The sequence below is a fragment of the Epinephelus lanceolatus genome, chromosome 10, assembly GCF_041903045.1.
Source record: "Epinephelus lanceolatus isolate andai-2023 chromosome 10, ASM4190304v1, whole genome shotgun sequence".
NCBI lineage: Eukaryota > Metazoa > Chordata > Actinopteri > Perciformes > Serranidae > Epinephelus > Epinephelus lanceolatus.
In genome coordinates, this window is record NC_135743.1 from 14,586,698 (window position 1) to 14,608,075 (window position 21,378).

A 21,378-nucleotide genomic window follows, 5' to 3' on the forward strand; every position below is an offset into this window, starting at 1 on the left:
AGCATAGACTTGAGAGCCAATTACACATTATATACAGTATAATATTCTAGGGGAATAAAAGAAAAAACCCAACAGCTCAGTTTTCTGGTCAGACCAAAACATTTTATTGAAATTTTTTACAGGACAGGAAGCATCATAACAACACTCTCCAGACGACATCCTTCTTAATCCTCCTCCTCATCGTCAGCTCCTCCAGCTCCACCCTGGCCCTTCTTGGCGTTCTTTCTCTTGACGCGGCCTGGGCGTCCACCACCGTATGGTGACCTCAGGGAGAAGTCGATGTGTTTCTGGCTGTCCAGGCGGACCACGAAGGAGGGGATGTTCACCACCTGCTTGCGCACACTGCCAAGACATAACAAGGTAGGACTTTAGAAAACATTTGGTCCATTTCATATTTTGAAGAGTTAAAAGAGATTTAACTGGATGACAAAGTGTCAAACCATTTTTATCCAACTGGATTACTTCTTCATGTGCATAGGCTAGTGATATTAATTAACTGCAGGCTTCATTGACGAGGAATTCTTGACACCACAGAGAATCTGAATATATAGGAGTTAAATCATCAGCCTGAGTGTTAAGTACACCACAACACACACGGTGTAGAGTGAATACTATAATTGCCCGAGGTGCAATCCCCCGTACCTTACCTGACAGCCACAACACCACAGTGGCACAGTCCAAGCCCTCCGTGGCAGGATTGGCTCTGGGCAATGTCTACTGACAAGGTATACGGTTTTGATACCGAATTGACCTTGCTGAAATGTTTAACTGATCTCAGCGGAGAGCGTTACAAGCTGATGGTCCTCTGATGAAAGAGGAAGCATTGAGTTTCTGATGAGTCCCTCATTAAGACTTGTGACCCCCTTATCATTTGATGTTTGATCCCCAGGAGCCTTAGAGCTTACCGAATGTGCCTCTGGCGGATAAGGACACGGGCATGGTGGATGCTCTTGGCAAGTCCAAGTTTGAAGACCTGTGTCTGCAGCCTCCTCTCCAAGAAATCTTCAACCTTCAGACCCAGGATGTAATCGAGCTTCATCTTACCCTCGTCCAGTACACCAATCCTCACCAGACGCCTGAGCAAAGCGTTACCTGGAAAACCACACAGGAGCCATTTATAATCCCAGGCACAGTGGATATAGCCATTTGTTTAGAGCGCTTTATTGGCCTCATTGACGAGGAATTCTTGACACCATAGAAGAGTCTGACAATTGATAGTTAAATCATCGGCCAATACACTGCTCAAACCTGTATTTGATCTTATTTTGCATACCTTCAAACAGACGCTTGGGGTCCTTCTCGTCAAGAGTGAGCAGCTCTCTGGCAGCTTTACGGATCTTGGCCAGGGTGAACTTGACCCTCCACACCTCACGCTTGTTCCTCAGACCATACTCGCCTTGAAAGAAGGAGGGACAGTTAGGTCAAGTTCAGTGCTTTCTAGTTCAAAAAGAGGGAAATAGGGTATAATTTATAACTACGCTGGCGTTCATGAAATCAGAACTTACCAATGAGTTTCAACTCCTGGTCGAGACGGGACTTCTCGAAGGGACGGCGGGGGGTGACATATGTCTTGCGACAAACCCAACTCCTGGCAACGGGCATGGCGGCTTATGAGTGCCTGCAACGTCAGATATCAGACATTAGGTTAGTCAGTACAGATGAATAAAAAAGTTATTTTTACAACTGGTTGATAACATTAAGTATTCAGGAAAAAACATTTTAGAATCATAAATTTGAGTATATACATCCAGTCAATTGGTACAGCTATTTGGGATTAAAAAATAATTTTGCACTTTGTGATGGTACAGAAATTACTGATCATTTGTTTTCTCAAAAAGGACATTGCGTACAGACTCAAACCGAGGATTAGTGTGTTTTTAAAAAAATATATATTTTTGAAAGCCCTAACATTCATGAATTAAAACGCAACATAACTTTAGCATTATAAATGAAAATGATTTACAAAAAGCCCTTGCCCTTAACTTACCCCGTCATCTTTTATTTGCATTTATACATTTAAATATTTCAGTCTCTGGTCAGTTTTGATTAATATTCTTTTAGGTACGCACATGACCCTAATGATCTACTGCAAAGACCTAAAGGCATTGTTGTTTGTACATGAGAAACTGATCCACACAAAATAACGCCACAATATTAACAGTAAACCGTATACTGTCTAAGCTCTCTACTCATGTGCAAACATCACTACTAGCTTGTCCAATTCCCTCTGAATGCAGAGAACTTGACTGAAATTGCAGCAAAACTATTGTTTAATAGTATAATGCATACTGCTTCAATGTTAATCAATATATCCTTATCGTAACAAGTCTGAGGGATATGACTGTCTGTTTCACTCCATATTATGTCGGTTTCTCTGCTGACTCATCTTACATACGTGTGCAGAAATCGCAATTTGTAATTCAACATACAATACCAGAGGAATGTAAATTCTTTATCAATCTGTACAGTCAAAGTCGCTGTGTAAACCTTAGTTGCACCGTAATGTTAACGTCATGCTTTACTGTCGTTAAGGAAAGACATTAGGGTAAAGCTTGCGGATTACAATTACTTTACAAAACTGCTACGCCAAAAAAAGTTCACTAAATGTGTCTATGACAACAATAAATTATCTATAAAAGCGTTAGAAACCAGCTATTTAGCAGCCATACGACTAGGCCGCAGCTGCACCGCACCACGTTGTTCAATGTGACAAGCTAGCGTTAGCTTAGCCGAATTAGCTTTTCACTTCAACGGTTTGTTACAAATTCATTAAATGGACATTCAAGAAACACATTGCCTATAAAACTATGTTTGCGTTCACTGTCTCTGTCTTTTTGGAAGTTTAAAGGCCCTAATGTAGTGAGTTTGTGTTGAAATGTAGCAGTGCTGCTATGGTTCGTACCTGTCTCGCTCAGGCTAGCGCAGTAAAGAGGACGTTAAAGGAAGTTCACATAGATTTATAGTGCTGACGGACGCACTACATATCCCATCATGCCCCTCTGCGCTCCAACGGAAATGTTAATGTTGATAGTGTCGCACTCTTTTGGTAAAACAGGAAAAAACGTCTGAATACACGGACGGTACGAGCTGAAAATATACATATCAGTGTTCCTACATGCCCGCAGATATGTGTGTATCATAAATATGAGTCATGAAGTCACACAGCTGAAACATTATCGGACTTTCAGCTGGTTGAATATATAACTTTAGGATACACAATAAAACAAACAGCCTAATTTGGATTTAGGGGTTTCTCTCACTCTGAACCCGTTATTTTACAAGTGTGTAACAAGTATAGTGGTGAGAAATCTTGCTTGACAACATGTGTAAGAGTGAGGGTGGTAAGGTGGTAAACTGCGAGAGAAGGACATGGGTGACTATTTATATAACTCTGAAATGGGACCCAGAGCATGTGTTTCTGTCTGTCAGGCTCCATGATCAACTGATGGACACACAGAAGCCCACTTGCTTTCTCTTTCACTGCTCTATATCCTGTCTTTTCTGGACAGGACTTCGGTTGTTTTGTGGACTTTCCCTGTGTTTTCCTCTTTGACTCATCTCTGAGGTTAAATAGAGTCTTAACCTTCGTCCCCCACGCCTCACCCTCTTGGATCTGTTCTCCTGTTGGGATTTTTTTCTTCTTCTTCTTTTTTCTCCAGCCTGATCGCCTGCTCTCCTGTGTGCATATCAACTCTCTCCTTTTCCCCTGCTCTCCTTCTCCTTTTCCTCCCATCTTCCACCGTTCCCTGTCTTCTTGTGTGTGTTTTTTGGGCTATGCTCTCCTCACCCACTGTGATTCTCCAGCCTTATGGACTCCCTGTCTACCCACAGACAACCACATGCTACCCCAGCATAGTTCAGGTAAACTCTCCTTCATTTGCTCGTACATAAATGTGTTTCCTCACAAGCATGCATCGTAAAATATCCAGTCTGTTGAGTCTTTATAAGGTGACTCAGATTTTAAGAGTTGGAAATAATAGTATGGATGTGTTTTTATATGAAAAATTATTGGAATAAAATCCAGTTAAGTGAGTTTAGGGCTGCCTACAACAATTAGCTTCACTACCAATTAATTTGCTGATTATTTTCTTGTTGAAATGTCATTATATTATCAGAAATGCCCATCACACATTCTTGGACCACAAGTTGACATGTGACCCCAATTTCAAAACACCAAATTAATCATATGTACTGTCACAGAAGGCTAGGGAATTATCAAAATAAACAAATGTTCACATTTAAGAAGCTGGAACAAATTAATCTTTAGCATCTTTTGTTTAAAAAATGACTTAAACAATTAATTGATCATCAAAGAGCTAAAATGTTCAATTTTATTCCCTAATGATCGCATAATCCTCTCATTTCTAGATGAGTTTTGTGTATTAGAAATGAATATCAGTGCAGCAAATAAACTCCTAGTGAGGAAGAAAACATTTAATTTACCAAAAGAAACCAAAGGGCCCTGATGTCTTTGTGTAAATGAGTCACGTATCTAATTTAGTTTAGTGTTGCATTGCTTAATGGGGACTGGATGAGAGGAATGACAAATCAAGAAGCCCTGATGGGAGCTGGGCAAAGCACACTGATTGCGAAAGATCTTATTCACTTAACAGTAAGGACACATTAGGGGTTATCTTTAGTCCACTGGTCTCAGTGGTTCCAACAGGCTGTGCAAGTGTGTGTGTGTGTGTGTGTGTGTGTGTGTCTACATGTGTCTCTAAGTGTCCCTGACATACCCTTAATGCCACAATGCATCTGGTATCTCTCTACCTTGTCTCTGAGCTTCACACCAGCTGTATTTTTAGCCGTCCTCTCCTTAATCACAGGAGGAGATTCTGTCACCTATCTTGTTTTTGGCACTTAACGCTACTTAAAATAAGTGTGAATCCCGCCTGTTGTGCGTTTAAATATAAATAAATAACATTTAGAGCTGTGCTTTGAGAAAACAGGTGAAGAAAGAGGTATTGTTTAAAGGTGACTGGAACCAAAAGGAGACTTTTGAGGGCTGAGAAATTCGATACTTCTCCAAAACATCCTGAACTTTTTAGTTTACAATGGTAAATTTCCAAGCACTGAGCAGTCCTTCAGTAATTTTCTGCAGAAATGTCTGCATGATTAAAGTGCAGCATCTGTTTGAAGAATGTAGGTTTGAAATTTGGTCAAGAACCTTTGTCACATGTCCCTGTCTGCCTTCTGTTTCACCTCCGACTTTACTGTTTCTCTTCATTATGAACGATCTGATAAAAGCCAAACATATCTTACATTAAAAAACTAAAGAGGAGAGAACAGGATGTAGAGAATGAATGGGTGGGAAAAGGGATATTTAGCTTAATTCAATAAGCTTCGTGTTTGCTAACATTTGGATCTTGGCCAGCACTAAAAGGCCACATCTGCAGTTTGGTGTCGTCTGTGTGTAAATCCTGTAGCAGCTGTCCCAGCAGGCACCTGGCTCAGAGCCGTTGACCTCTGACCACAAACTGACAGCTGAGGAGGGAAGCGAGAGAAAGAGGGAACAAATGGAACTCAAAAAAAGCCTGCAAGGAGGACAGGGGGGACACGGTGTCTGAATGTCTGCTGACACTGTGATAGTAAATCAGGCATGGTGGCTGGTCGTTACAGTCTGTGGGAATACAAAGACTGGTAGAGGTATCTAACAGATTGTCTTATCTTCATTCTGCGGTCACTTTTATGTCTGTGTGGAGGGTCCAGGCAGGCACACACTGGTTGTTTCTTGAGATAAATGAGACACAATACAGACAAGAGTTCGTGTTGACAAGTGTGGAAACGTGTTCCAGCACGATACTGTAACTAGCACAACCCTGAGAGTGCATCATTACACTACAGCCTACCTTCCAAAATTAGAGAGGATGACAACAACAAACATGCCTGTAGGGTAGGCCCCTCTAAAAAAAACATAGTGACGTTGAATTAATTACATTTCCAATATGTTTTGTATCACAAGCCAAAAACCTTTTAGTCCATCTTTGTTTTATTCTCACTAGCATCATGACTCAAGAGATGGCAATGCCAGTCAGTTGGTTCATGCTAATTAGCAAATGTTAGCATGCTCACACACTTTATCAAGATGGCATCTTGATCAAAAATACATATTTTTCCTCTCACTTGTAGTGGTATTCATCAGTCTAGGTTATTTTGGTACGAGTTGCAGAGTGCTGGAGATATCGGCCGTAGAGATGTCTGCCCTCTCTCCAATATAATGGAACTAGATGCCACTTGGCTTGTGGTGCTCAAAGTGCCAAAAAAAATATATATTTTAAAAACTCAACAGCAATGTCTCTTTCCAGAAATCATGACCCGGTTACTCAAGATAATCCACAGACCTTTTTGTGAGCAGTTTTATGTAGGAACTATTTTCTTTCTACACCCTCCAACCGTATCACTGCGCAGAAGGAAGCGTGCATCTACTGCTAGCTCACCTAGCACCACTGAGCTAGTTAACGTTACAGCCCAGCTGAGGAGGACGCCATCAATGTTTACATCTTGCACTGTCATGAGTATGAGCCTCTCATCCATGAGTAGATGTACACTTCCTGCACAATGTCCTTTCCAGAAATCACGACCCGATTACTCAGAATAATCCACAGTCCTTGTTGTCAGCAGTTTCATGTAGGAACTGCTTTGAGTGCCAAGTGCCATCTAGTACTATTATATTGGAGAGAAGGAAGACATCTCTACAGTGACAGATATCTCCAACACTCTGCAACTCACATCAAAACAATCCGGACTGATTAATACACTACAGGTAAGAGAAAAAATATGTACATTTGATTGTTTTAAACTGTCTCTTTAATGGACGGCTGTGCCTTAGTAGTGAGTCGGTACTGCCTCACAGAGCAGTTGGTGAGGTTGTGAGCTCTTAGTTCATTCTACCCTGTGGTACTTTAAATATGGTGCTGGATTGGAAAAGTTGACTTTCACAACAGAAAACACAAGACGGATCTGACTTTAATGCTGCCATCTTGAGACTTCCATGAACACAGTTTGTAAACTTGGCTCAAGTGTTTGACACACAATCAATGTTCCTTCAACCTCCAGTTCCTTCTTATTGTACTATCTGCATCTTCATATCGTATCTCTAATTTTTCACACCTCCTGAGTGCAACAGCTGATAGAGAGATATATGAGAAGTTATGAAATGACAGTGGAGAGAGATTTCAATCATATTTAATCCCTCTAAATCCTAAAGCTGGCTGACAAACTTGTGGCATTTTGCATGTAAGGCAACATGAAAGTTTAGCGGTCTGAACTTATGTAATCCTTTAATTAAGTGAAAATATTAATACTGCAAATAAAAAAAAAAGCTCAATTAAACAAATACGTTGACCTTTTGGGAAATATGTTGACAAGGTGAAAAGTTAATTCCTCTCATGTCTGCCAACTGAACATGAAGCTACAGCCAGAAGCTAGTTAGCTTAGCTTAGCTTAGCATAAAGGCTGGAAACGAGGAAAGTGCTGGTCTTGTTGTGTTCAAAGGTAAGAAAATCATCCAACCAGCAACTTTAAAGCTTAGCAATCAATATATTATATCTAGTTATTTTATTTTATCTTTAAAGGTAGCCTATTAAAGCTGCAGGCGAGGCCAGTTGTTTCCCTCTGTTTCCAGTCTTTATGCTAAGCTAAGCTAACCAGCTGCTGGTTGTGGCTTCATGTTTACCCCATTTGTTAGTCACTGAAATGACTGACACGATTTTAACTGACACCAGCTGTGTTTTTATGAGGGTTTTTACTGTTGTTTGTACAACCTAAAATAATCATACATTTCATTTAGTAGCCTGGGATTATCTGCGTTGTTACTGCACCAAGAGTTACGTATAATTGGGCTATTAGATATTTTAGCATGAAGTCATAAATATTCCTGCGAAAATAATGGAGCTTTGTTCCCCAGCAGGGCAGTAGAAGGTGGAGATATACGCTGTTTTATTAAAAAAAATGTAGGTGGAAAAGTAATAAAACCATGTTGCCATCTCAAACATGGTATTCTTAGAGCCGACCTTTAGCATGACATACTGACATGCAACGGTAGCATCTTGTCTGCAGTCTGCATGTGTTTGCAAGTGTTTAAAGTGAAGGCAGTGTGGGTGGGTGAATGGGTGGGGGTGGTGAGGTAATTGACAGTTAACAGATGACCACAGCTGGTGTGGCTTGGTCCCTTTTGCTCTGGCGATCATTTGATGTGATTGGTGGATCAGTAGGACTTATGGTGCGGTAGGCGGGTGGTCAGCTGGCATTAAAACATGCTGCAGTTGTTGGACAATGCATCAGAAATCGAGGAATGCAGTAAAGGGGTAAGACGATGCTTTTAGCTTCTAACTTGGATAATTCACTTGTGTTAAGGCTGTATGGGATGGTTGTTGTTGTTCTGTTCATGCATGCTAGAATGTACATGTTACAGCTTCAGTATTAATATGTGATTTTTTAAGTGTGATTTGCCTAAAATTAGGCTTTACTGACTTTTGATGTGTCTCAGTCGTGGTTTTAGTCTCTCAAAACTGTATTGTGTCTATTGATTGACCTGTTAGTATTTCAGTGAACTGGTTGATTATCTATACAATATCAGAAAATAGTGCAAAACTTTTTTGCAAAACTTTTTGGGTTCTTTTGTCCAACAGTCTAAAACAAAAAAGTTGATTTTACTTTGATATAAAACAGAGAAATGCAGGAAATATTTGTCATTTTTGCTTGACAAATGACAAAATATTAATTATTTATTTAAAAAAAAGTGTTGCTCATTCATTTTTTGTTGATTGTCTCATTGATTAACAGCTCTAGCTGTAAGCAGCCAGGGAGGACTTATTCATATATATTTTTCACCTATGTAAAAGTATTATCAATATATTCTTTAAGTGCCAAAAGTAAAAGCTCTCAATATGCCAAATGGGCCATCTCAGGACAATATGTATTATATTATGGGTTTATAACTATTAATACATTAATGTGTTTATGACTTCAGTGATGCAGGTGGTAAAGGTGGAATGAATTTTATTTACTTTGCACAATGCCGGGTCGCTTATGAATTTTACTCCTGGGAATCACTTAAGATAAATAGATACAAGTATTATTCTTTGATTATATTTTTTATTTTTTGTTCTGAATCTGAATCTGCTCAGTAACCAGTAACTTGTCAAATAAATCTAGTGGAGTAAAAACTACCTCTGTGGAGTAGAAGTACAAAGTAGCAGTAAATGAAAATATGTAAATGCAAGTACCTTAAAAATTATACTTCAGTACAGTGGGACACTCGAGTAAATGTGCTTCCACCACTGGCCATTAGAAATCCTTTTAATCTTAATATTTGAACGCTTTAATAAGCATTTTAGACAATCAGAGGTTGGGTTTATTTTTGTCATTCTCACATTTATTAAAGGTTTGTGTTCATCTGATTTGTTTGTTTATGCATGATAAAACTCACAACAACTAATTATAGTGAAAGCAGAAGAGCAGGAACAACATGGTGGTTAGTTTGTTTACACCAAAGAATACTCAACTTGCTTTGCCAGGGGGGCAATTTTACAAAAAGACAGGAAGCCAGAACCAGTTTATAAACAATCATTAATATTTTATCAGTATATATAATAAATCAATTGCCTTTTTTAAACCTTTTTGACATCTGCTGTCCTAACTCGGCTTTGCCAAGAGGCAAATCCAGTTGCAGCAGCTCTGCACAGGTGAAGTGTTTGCAAGGTTTTTTCTAGGATTTAAGAACATTTGGTGCTTAGCTCGGACCTCAGTTCGGGGGATCCTCCCCTAGCATTTTTTTTTTTAATTAACAAGCTCTATTTTGATGCTTTTTACACAATTTGGCACCGTATTTACTTTCAAAGTACAAAAAAATTGCCACTGTAAATCAGTTTGTTTTCATTCTGAGTCAGAAATGGTTGGGAGCCACCCTGCACCCTATCGAGGGCCGCATTTGGCCCATGGGCCGTAAATGGAGTATCACCTCTGTGTGCTATCAGTGGCTGACATGTCCCTCTCTTTCTCCTCAGGGAGGCCCCAATCAGGAGGCCGGCCCCGGCAGCGGCGACCCCGCCCTGCCTCAGGTCTACGCCCCTCCTCCCTCCTACCCACCACCAGGTCAAGGTCCGCCAACATCTGCGGGCAGACTGCCACCTCTTGACTTCACCACTGCACACCCCAGTTCAGAGTACCCCGAACATCCCCAACTCAGAGTGTATCAGGGCCCTCAGCTTGACGGGGCGGACACTCTGACGTCCAGCAACACGGTAAGAACAGACACGAAGTTCATGTCCCAATAAAATCTGATCTGCAGTAAGTCAATGTGACAAGAAGCCGTGCTGCTTCAGGTACATCCATATGTCCTATCAGGGGAACATGGCCAGATAGAGTTTCCTTCTATATTTAGAGACCCTTCCACTGTTGTGTCCATGTATGGGAACACCGCTGACAGTGAGGGGGGGCAGCTGAGTGGGGATTTGTTGATGAAAATAAATCCCCACTTTTCCGTCTCCCCTGTGTCTTATTTAGCAGGCAATAAAACAGATCACCTTCCGAGATCATAGCTGTAAAGATTTGTGATGATATTGACAGTTTACAGTTAGGAGTGTTGAGGATGTCGCCTACATAACTTACACTTTGTTGTTATGTCTTTGTGATTCATTCAATTCAGAATTCAAACTGATGTGTGAGTGATGATCTGTAAAAGGATTTACTGTTTCAACACCAAAACTTTTTGCTTGAATATTGATTTAAGAATAATATTTTTGTTTGTCACACTGCTAATAAATCTTGTCATTTCATTTTGTATGTAATTGTGTCCTTAAAATCGTATTTCAGTATATTAGGTGAAAACATCTGCCAGTGCAGTGGGAATATTTCAACCTTAAAAATCGATTTGTTATAAATATTTTCTGCAGTCAAATTTAATATTCATTGATTCTAGTGCAGCAACCTGCGTTATCCTTTCTTTTTAAAGGGACAGTTCACCCCAAATCAAAAACACATATTTTTGTGAGCAGTTTCATGTAGGAACTATTTTTTTTCTACGGAACTACACCCACCAACCATGTCACCGTGCAGGAGGAAGTGTGCATCTACTCATGGACGCGTCATGATTTCTGGGAAGAGACATTGCTGTTCTTCAAATGTATTTTTTTGGTGTTTTGAGCCACAAACCGAGTGCCATCTATTCACTCATTCATTCATTTATTTTCCGTAACCTCTTATCCTTGGTGGTCGCGGGGGGTGCTAGGGCCTATCCCTGCTGACATTGGGCGAGAGGCAGGGTACACCCTGCACAGGTTGCCAGACTATCACAAGGCTCTCACATAGAGAGAGAGACAACCATTCACGCTCACATTCACACATGAATCGTAGGTACAATACGTAAATATCTACCAGAATCTGATTTATATACTGAGCACTGCTGATCTGGTAACACCTCTGAAACACCCACCAAACAAGAGAAAACGCACCTCCAAGCCTGTTGCACAAAGAAGTTTCAAAGAAACATGTTGTTCAACCTTAAAACCATAGCAGTGTGGCGCACACTTTTTTGAGATTGAACGTACCCCTGCTTAAGTATAAAGACGAGTAAAATGCTGCTCACAAAAGAAATCTATCTCCATCCTGCTGTTTCTTCTCACTAAGAGTGATCCAACCACCTCATATCAAACCTTAACGTTACACTAAGATTTAGCATATTAGCATTATATTTGCTAATCATCAACAAAAAAGCACAGACACAAATTTCTACATAATTCTATGCACAAATGTGATTTTAGTTGGAAACCGGTTGAAATACTCTACTGGCAGATTTTTCCCTTTTATGAGGTTAATAGGGTTTTTAGGGCTCCTTTTATACATTAATCAGTATGGCACACACTAATGAAATCTCCTTCAGGCATGAAAACATCCACTGTGATCAGGACAGAGGTGTTTAGTCTGATCTGTGTGGCAGGTCCGCTGTGTGTCCTGCCGCAGCACATCTCTCTTCCTCCTCTCATAAATGGTGTTTTGTGGCCCCATCTATATATTTTATTACTAGAGCCCCTGACATACTCGGGTCCGTGCTGATTTTCGGGGGAAAGTTGAGACGTCGCCACGGAGGGAGGGGGTCAAAGGGGGAGGCTGGCCAGATGACCCCCCTTTCCCCTTCTGAAATATCGCTCAGGTCCAGAAACACAGTTCTGCATCGTGACATGACACCACCACCCAACTCAACCCTCTCTCCCTGTCTCCCCTCTTCACTGTGGTGTGTGTGGGTGGATGTGGTAGTCTGCAGTAGTTAGCCGTGGTAAACCAGTGTAGTGTAATCCACTGGCCTGTGTGTGTTTATGTGTGTAAAATGCTGCCCTGTGTGAATGTGTCTCTGTTTCTTTTTCTGTGTATCCCCTATTTATTAATTATGCCCCTTGACAAATGACCTTTAACCCTTGGCAGAAAAGCAGCACCGTGACCCCAGACTGACCCTTGTGGAACGTTCAGTTTTGATCTCTGTGCCTTTCACATCACCCTCTTCCTTTTAAAGCTTTTTGCGCACCTTCTTTGCCTTGTTTAGTTTAATTTAATTTTATCTTTCACTGCTGCACTGAGGCCTTCTCCACTATCTGCCTCTATTACAAAGCTAATATTCAAGTCTGCATAAAGATTTTTTCATATATCAGTACATTTCCAGAACTTTTTCTTTTGCTTTTTAATGTCTTCTTCTTTCTTGCTCTTACTGCTGAAGCTTACCGTGTTTAGTTTCTGTTCTTGCAGACCCTTTCACTCTTATTTTCTTGTTTGGACTTATTTATCTTAAAAACATATATTTAACAATTCTTTTTTTGCAATGGTTGATGATGCTGGTTGACCAACACATACACACACACACATATACGTGCACACACTAGCATCGTGGTGCATTGTGGGTTAGTGAATGTTTTGGTTTTGGCACATTAGTCCTTGAAGTTTTGTGCATGGGGCGATTGTAACTAGTTAAATATTACCATAGTTTTATTTATATTTTACAGATTCTTACAAATGCTTAGATAACATGAGAATAAGTAACAGTCGTTTTTGCTTTTCGGTGGCGCCTGAACTTTATGTTAAGGTCCCGTGTGTAGGATTTAGGAGGATATATTGGTAGAAATGGAGTCTAATAAAAAAAAGTATGTTTTCTTTAGTGTATAATCACCTGAAACTAAAAATGATTGTGTTTTTGTTACTTTAGAATGAGTTGTGTATATCTACATAGGGAGCACTATGTTGCAGCGTCATGTTTCTACGTTAGCCCAGAACGGATAAACAAAACACTGGCTCTAGATAGGCCCATTCGCATTTCGTTTTTATGTTTTCACATCTGCCATGGTAGTTAGCAGCCGATTCGCAACACTCAGCATCAAAAAAACGCAATTGTTTTAAGAGACAACAGCTTTATTCAGTGATTTTACTGGTCTGAATCACTGCGAGGTTACGATATTGTAACCCGAGTTCTATTAACACAAGCGGCGCCCTCTTCTGGACTCTATGGGTAATACTCTCTTCTAATCACAAGCACGCATTTGCCCACTGAAATTTGCTCAACTGTAGACAGCCAATCAGGACGTGGCTTCTCAAATATGAGCAGAGCCCACGGTACGTAAGGCAGCACCACAACACTGTCTGTCATCATATATTCTCTTCAGCAAGCGGCATAGGACCGACAGGGCCCCTCTGTAGAGGGCTCCATTTGTGCCAATAGAACTAAGGTTACCATACTGTAACCATCATTCTATCTGACAAAGGCAGAGCTGGACTCCATGGGTACAGTGGATGGAGTCCAATGATGAAACGCCCTGTTGTGACATAATATTGACCCTGCCACACTGATCCTGACCAGCTAAAAGCTAGTCGCCATAGTACACCCATGTCTTTATAATCTTGGCCACCATAGTGGAGAAGCAGGGGGCCCAAGCCAACCAAGGCAGTGGGCAGCCACACTGGGTGGAGCCATGGCCTAGCCTTGCAGGGGTTGAAGACAGTGAGCAATCGTTGTTGTCTCTGTAGAAGAAAGAATGTTGGATAGTGTCATGGTACTCCCTTATATACTGTGGTGTCCGCATGTATTTGGGTTGGCATGTTCTGATTAGTTTAAGCAAATTTCAGTGGGTGAATGCATGCTCATTATTGGCAGAGAGTATTACCCATAGAGTCCAGTAGAGGGTGGATCCTGTGTGAGACAGAACCTCCTGAAGGTCTGGAGCGAACATTAGCAGGTGCTTGGCTAGTGGCCTGTTTATGATGTGCCGAACAGCGTTAGAGAAACACTGATTTGTAACATGAGACTGCTTTATTCAGTATTTTTACCGGTTTTAATTACCTCGTCCATTTGTTTTGGAGAAGAGGAGTCCTCTGCGGATAATTCAGCTCCCGGTAAAAACTTCCTAACGGTGACACTCAAAGAATCCTAACCAGGAAAAGTTAGACTACTAGATGCCACTAAATCCTACACACTGCTCCTTTAACTCTCTTTGCCACAGCTTGGGTGAGCATACGTAGTTTTAGTGTCAGATATATAATCTTTATTGTTACTGTACAGTGCATTAGTCTTTATACCCTTCTACAGGCATGTGTTCAGAGACACCTCACTAAAATGGAGCCCTTTTCATGCCTCCTCACGTTTGCCTGAGAGGGATCACTGGTTGCTGAATGCTCTTTGAACTTTGGTTTGAATCACTTTATGAAAATGATCTTTGCCTAATGCCATGAGATGCTTACACGACTCAGAGTTCTCTGAGAAATGTTGCCGAATTTGTTCTCTGAATTGACTTTCTTTCTTTGCTTTTCTACTGATGCCCTCTCCCTGTTTTGTCTTCACACCCACTCTCATCTCATTCATACTCTTTCTTTTTCCATCTTTCTGTTTCTGTTTGTTCTCTCACGTCCTCTTCCTTCTCGTCCGTTAATTTCCTATCCACATGCTTGCTTCCTCTCCTCCTCCTCCTCCTCCTCTTCTTCGTGTTTTCATACTTTCTCACTGTCAGGAGGATGTGTTGGCCCCTGTGACCTCTGACCCCCAGTCTTTGAGCGTGTCCGTGTCATCGGGGGGTGGAGCAGGAAGTGGAAGTGACGAGGAGGGGTCAGGTAAGGCCCAACCGAAACGCCTCCATGTCTCCAACATCCCGTTTCGCTTCAGAGACCCAGACCTGCGCCAGATGTTTGGGGTATGAATTTCTCAATATCAAACATAAAATTGTTGTTTATATTGGTAAACAAAATAAAATGATCTTTATCTCTTCTATTATATTCACATGAAATACTTATTTGGACATTTTCAGCAATTTGGGAAGATCCTTGATGTGGAAATTATCTTCAATGAGAGGGGGTCTAAGGTGAGCATCACAGACATACTATCAAAGCTAAAACTGAAATTTTAACAAACAAAAACATAATATAAACAAACAATATGATCGTGTGACCTTGCAGGGCTTTGGGTTTGTTACCTTTGAGAGTGCAGCTGAGGCTGACAGAGCAAGAGAAAAGCTAAATGGGACGATTGTGGAGGGGAGAAAGATCGAGGTGCGGAAGAGTTTATACTTTTTTTGTTGGTTTCTACGTTAATATTATCCTTTGTCATCATCTTTATCCTGTTCCATGTCCCCCCAGGTTAATAATGCTACCGCAAGAGTCGTTACCAAGAAGCCTCAGACGCCTCTTGTGAATGGCGAAATTTCAAGTAATACATTGATCTTTGCTCATTGAACTGAAGGATTCTGGGAGGCTTCTGTGAAACTTATTCTCACTCTTTTTTCTGTGAAGCTTCTGGATGGAAGATCAACCCCGTCATGGGGGCGATGTACGCACCTGAACTCTACACAGGTAAGTTCCTCTCACTAACACTGACTTATTACTGTTAGAAGATCACCAACTTGCAATTCACTTTTTCTACGATTGTGTTTTTCTTTAGTTGCCAGCTTCCCGTATCCCGTAGCAACTCCCACCTTGGCCTACCGGGGCTCTGCGCTGCGTGGTCGAGGCCGAGCCGTTTACAACACGATTCGCTCTGCTGCAGCCACACCTGCTGCTGTCCCCACCTACCCCGGGTAAGACTCTGTGTCTGAGTACAAGTGCATGATCTGAAGGTATTTAGAGCTTCAACAAGTAATCAGTTAATCAGTTATTCATATCAATCATATTGTTGTTATTCACTTTTATCAGGGTGGTATATCAGGATGGACTGTATGGAGCAGAAGTCTATGTAAGTAGTTGCACACTTTGACACACATTAAATTAATTTTAAAGTACTGTATCTGTATTCATGTTGTTTATTTTTTCTGTGCAGAGTGGCTATCCTGCAGCTTACAGAGTGGCTCAGTCAGCGTCTGCTGCCACAGCAACCTACAGTGACGGGTATAAACACCACACACAGGCTGCACATGTTTGTCACAGCAAGATTACGTATCAGCTTTTACTGCTGGAGTGACAGTTTCAGGGGATAAGAAGGCTTTTTTTAGACTAAATTTCTTTAATTTTAAACAATTTCAGGCACAATTTAAAGAAGAAGTCTATTATGAGGAGAAAACATACAAAAATATGATTGAACTGCTGAATTATTAAAAAAGAAGAAGGTTAAATAGCAGGTAGGGTTAGGGTTTCTAAAATCCCAGCTGCTGCAGATGACATTTACACCTGCTCCTGATGTCTTTGACCAGATACGGACGGGTCTACGCCACAGCTGCGGATCCCTACCACCACTCAGTCGGACCAACAACGACATATGGAGTTGGTACAATGGTGAGTCGAGTCTAAACACCCTCCCTCTGTTGAAAGCTATCTTGTTACATCTGCGGTTAACAGCAGACTCTGGTCACACCTGGCACACTGCTTCTGTCAACAGGCCAGTTTGTACAGAGGAGGATATAACCGCTTCACCCCGTACTGAGCTGCCCACCAGGATGCCCGACGGGGGACGTCTCTTACGAACTCTGGGATTGGCTGATCCATGGACGCTGCAGGACAGATTGTGAGATCCTTGGAAATGTAAAAGTGGTTTTCCTTCCTGCCTACATCACAAGCGCTCCTCGAGACATTAAACAGACTGAAATTGTAAATAGTTTAGGACCCATTTTCTGTCCATCCTACCGATGAATACCTAGCACCTGGGAGAGGATGTTGTGTAATATAGACAGTTGCTTAAAACTTTTAAAGGAGTATTGTTTTATGAATTTAAAGATGTTGGCTAACACTACAGGAGCTGGTGAAATATACTGTGAGAATGATTTTTTTTTTTTTGAGTAATATATGGGATTTTTGAAGTTTCACGGGTCAAACTGTACAAAGACAGAAGTTTGTACAATGTTTAATGACTTATTTTTGATGACAGTTATTTACTAAATCTCTGTTTGAGTGTGTGTGTGTGTGTGTGTGTGTGTGTGTGAGAGTGTGCGTGTGTGTGTGAGCACATGAGTAAGATTACGCATCAAGACTGTTCAGTGGGGCTGTACCGAATAGTTCAAAGCTTTGGAGCGTATCATTCGACTCCAACATTTGACGGCTTTTTTTTTTTTTGCGTGTCTGTTCACAGCTGCAGATGAAGACTAGGCTGCACTGATATTATTAGTGTTATACTATTTGTAGATCTAGTGGTGGCTGTGTAGCAGAGGTGTGGACTCCATGTACATGACTTGGACTCGAGTCAGACTTTAGTCACAGATTTGATGACTTTAGACTCAACTGGACAAAACCAAAAAAGACTTTCAACTTGACTTGATATTAACACTAATGACTTGTAACTTCCCACTTGGAGTTTTGCCTTTTGAGTTGAAAGTACTTGATACCTTTCACCAAGCCCAAAGATGAAAAAATATTCATTTATTTTCTGTAACTACTTATCGTGTTGGGGGTTGCGGAGGCTGGAGCCTATCCCAGCTAACATTGGGCCAAGAGGCAGGGTACACCCTGGACAGGTCACCAGACTATCACAGGGCTGACACATGGAGACAGACAACCATTCACACTCACATTCACACCTACAGCCAATTTAGAGTCACCAGTTAACCTGCATGTCTTTGGACTGTGGGACTTTAACACTAATGACTCGTAACTGTACTTGGATTTTCACCTTTTGACTTGAAAATACTTGATACCTTCCACCGAACCCAAAGATGAAAAAAATGTGCTATTTAAAAAGTGCGCCATGAATTAACTCACCTCCCTTCATTTCCTGATTCAACATTAACTCGATTTATTCAGCAAGTCGACACTTGATTCACCAAATCCACTTTGTCTGAACCTGTCAAGTATACAGCATACAGTCAAGTTGTAGGAGAGAACCGTGAAGAAGACCTTATGTCACGGAGCACCAGTTGAAGAAATGGTACCAAATATAATTTAATTCTCGTACAAAAAAACTACACAGTGGTCAACAAAAAACAAATTGCAGTATGCCAAACGTATAGGTCAAAAATTACAGATGGGAATGAACAACTTCCAGCTTCATTCATCACCTGAAACTGAAATACTAACCTAGCTAGCTAGCTAATGCTTAGCTAACGTTATTACTCTGTTGGTAAAATGGCATCACATATGGTGAAAAAAGTGCCTTATATGACTTGTTTAGGAAGTTTAGGACTTGGGACTTGACTCAGGACTTGAGTGCAAAGACCTGAGACTTACCTGGGACTTGCAAAACAATGACTTGGTCCCACCTCTGCTGTGTAGCATTGTTTCTGACTCGTGTAATCCAAACATTTATAGTAACTCCAGAGCAATGTAAAGTCCAAAAGTCTAAAAAATACTGAAAAATGACAGATGTAATAGCCTCCAAAATTCACAGCAAACTTTTATCTAACAAAATATTCTCCTTCAGCACACATTTGGTAGCGTAAAGCCTTTCAAAAACAGCATTTTCACTGTAGTCAACAAACAGTTTTCTCACCTAAAAGGAAGCACGAATCGGTATAACAGGGAGGTCAACCAGCAACGTAACAGCAACTAATTTATTTAATCAGATTAATCTCTTTACCTAAGCTGAGGATTTTGTTTGAGGATTTTTTAAATTAGTTTTTGGGGCGATGACATCATAAAATATGATGACAGACATTTTGAAGCTCATTAAAAACCCTAATAGAAGCTTTGAGAGTAAAACTAAGACACTTGGTACGGCCCTGTTGTTCAGTTACCTGGTTGACGGAGAGACAGCTGTGACACTGCGATCATTAGTACAAACAGCAGAACTAATGTTTGTCTGGATGTAGTTGGAATTTCATTGTGTTGTTGTTTTGCCTTTCTAACAATCTACCTCTCATACATTTGTAGCTTATACTACAGCTGTCAGTATTAATCCTGTTTCCTCTTCTGTGTTTGAGATCGTTGGTTCTGCAGAGCTTTTTCTTACCTCCTCACTCCTCACTTCACTTCTGTTAGTTTCTGTTTCTGAGGCTCAGTACCTCACTACTGATGAGCCTTCTCCTCGCACTCACCCAGGGAAGTTTTATTTTTCTAAAGCTGCTTTAAACCCCTGTTTTACATTCACACAGCTATACACATGCTCAGCTGGGAGTTGCAGTAAGAAGCAGTCTTTTGCTGCCGGCTTTACAACACCAGCTGAGGATTAAAGGCAGTAGAATTTGAATGTGTCAGGCCGGAGGCTGCTTCTTTCATCATTAACCTGCAGATAAAACGGCTCGCTGTATAAGAGTTCACATATTCTCTTCTATTCAAACTTTCATCTGATGTTTCTTATTTCGCTCTTTGCTGTCATCTCTTCCTTGTTTTTTCTGTCTCCTTCCTCACTCAGTACAGCTGAAAGACTTCTTGACCTGTATTGATCATTTCTTCTCTTTGTTTTTGTTGCACTCTTTTCCTGCTGTGTTTGATGTTTACCTCTAAATAAAACTGTTTTTCTCTCTTTTCCTCTTCTGTCCTTTATTGATTCATAACAGTTTCCAATCTTTTTTAATCTCTCGCATTACTGTTTCTCTTTGGGTTGTTTTTGTTTCTGTGCTGCTTTTTTAAATGTCAAAGAAGCCTCGACATGTGGTTTGTTGTAATTTAAAGGCACAGTTCAACCAAAAATCAAAATGACATATTTTTTTCCTCTTACCTATAGTGCTGTTTATCAGTATAGATTGTGTTGGTGTGAGTTGCTGAGTGTTGGGGATATCGGCCGTAGAGATGTCTGCCTTCTCTCTAATATAATGGCATAAGATGGCACTCGGCTTGTGGTGCTCAAAGTGGCATAAAAAAGACATTTTATAAAACTCAACAACAATGTGTCTTTCCAGAAATCATGATGATTACTCAAGATAATCCACAGACCTCGTTGTGAGCAGTTTCATGTGGGAACTATTTTCTCTCTACTGTACTAGACCTGCCAACTCTATTACCACGCAGGAAGAGGTGTGCACCTACTGCGAGCTGAACTAGCACCACTGAGCTCACTAACATTACAGCTCAGCCGAGGAGGACACCATAGAGTGCCGAAGTCACGCCCCTTCCGGTGAAGCTCATGGGACCTTAGATCGGAAAAAATATGAATGGCAGTGAATGAGGAGAGAAATATTATCTTTTGGTCCTGTTTGAGTTGTGACATGAAATCCAAATATGTCGTTAATTAATTTAAAACATAAATTTTAAGGTCAAGAAAGTCATACTTTGTGGTAAAACTGTTGAGATATAAGCTTTTGAAAAAAAAGTAATTAGAAAAACTACACAGGAGGCGGTTGCGTATGTTACGTCATAGCTTTCGTTCGCTTCCTGCAGCTTGGAGGACTGCAACCTGGCACAAAACACACAGACATCTTCAATCATAAATCGATTAATCATAAAACAGTGGAATTTCAGCGGGGAGGCCAAGCTGCAGGAAGCCAGCGAAAGCTATGACGTCACAAACGCGACCTCCTCCTGTATACTCTTGAGTCTTTCTAATTAAAAAGCTTATATCTCAACAGTTTTACCACAAATTATGACTTTCTTGACCTTAAAATTTGTGTTTTAAATTCATTAACAACATATTTAGATTTCATGTCGCAACTCAAATGGGAACAAAAGATAATATTGCTCTCCCCATTCACTGCCATTCATATTTTTTCCGATCTAAGGTCCCATGAGCTCTACCGGAAGGGGTGTGACTTCGGCACTCTATTAGACAATGCCGCACCTTTAACTGCATGGAAAACCCGAGGTAAGGCGCTGGGTGCTACTCTTGTGCCTTTTCTGTGCCAGCTTTTAAACCGTGGTGGCAGGTTGAGTCCGAAGTTGCTCAGCAACCTTAACCAGCACCATATCATAGCCTATTTACCTGAAATCGTGAGTGCAGAGCTGATCTTCTTCCAGGCGCTGTATGTGTGTAGGTCTGTTGTCCGTGGGACAGATTTAAAGCTCTGACAGCTCTGACAGCTCTGCACTAAAATGAACAACTTCTTCTCCATATTTACC

At 40.9% G+C, this 21,378-nt stretch overlaps 2 protein-coding genes across 2 annotated transcripts; one reads left to right on the plus strand and one right to left on the minus strand.

Annotated features, from left to right (window-relative positions):
- Positions 1 to 80: 80 nt before the first annotated feature.
- On the minus strand, positions 81 to 2,988 carry rps9 (ribosomal protein S9). The gene is made up of 5 exons (XM_033639862.2): positions 2,903 to 2,988; positions 1,506 to 1,618; positions 1,274 to 1,396; positions 906 to 1,092; positions 81 to 342 (listed from the first exon to the last, which is right to left on the minus strand). Exons 2-5 carry the CDS (start codon positions 1,600 to 1,602, stop codon positions 165 to 167), a joined length of 585 nt encoding a protein of 194 aa, XP_033495753.2. The 5' UTR covers positions 1,603 to 1,618; positions 2,903 to 2,988; the 3' UTR covers positions 81 to 164.
- A 430-nt stretch (positions 2,989 to 3,418) lies between these two features.
- Positions 3,419 to 19,849, plus strand: rbfox1l (RNA binding fox-1 homolog 1, like). Its single transcript, XM_033640633.2, has 12 exons — positions 3,419 to 3,861; positions 10,008 to 10,244; positions 14,985 to 15,164; positions 15,279 to 15,332; positions 15,427 to 15,519; positions 15,607 to 15,676; positions 15,760 to 15,819; positions 15,908 to 16,043; positions 16,159 to 16,198; positions 16,283 to 16,350; positions 16,653 to 16,734; positions 16,838 to 19,849. The coding sequence occupies exons 1-12, from the start codon at positions 3,775 to 3,777 to the stop codon at positions 16,880 to 16,882; spliced, it is 1,152 nt and encodes a 383-aa protein (XP_033496524.1). The 5' UTR covers positions 3,419 to 3,774; the 3' UTR covers positions 16,883 to 19,849.
- The last annotated feature ends 1,529 nt before the right edge of the window (positions 19,850 to 21,378 follow it).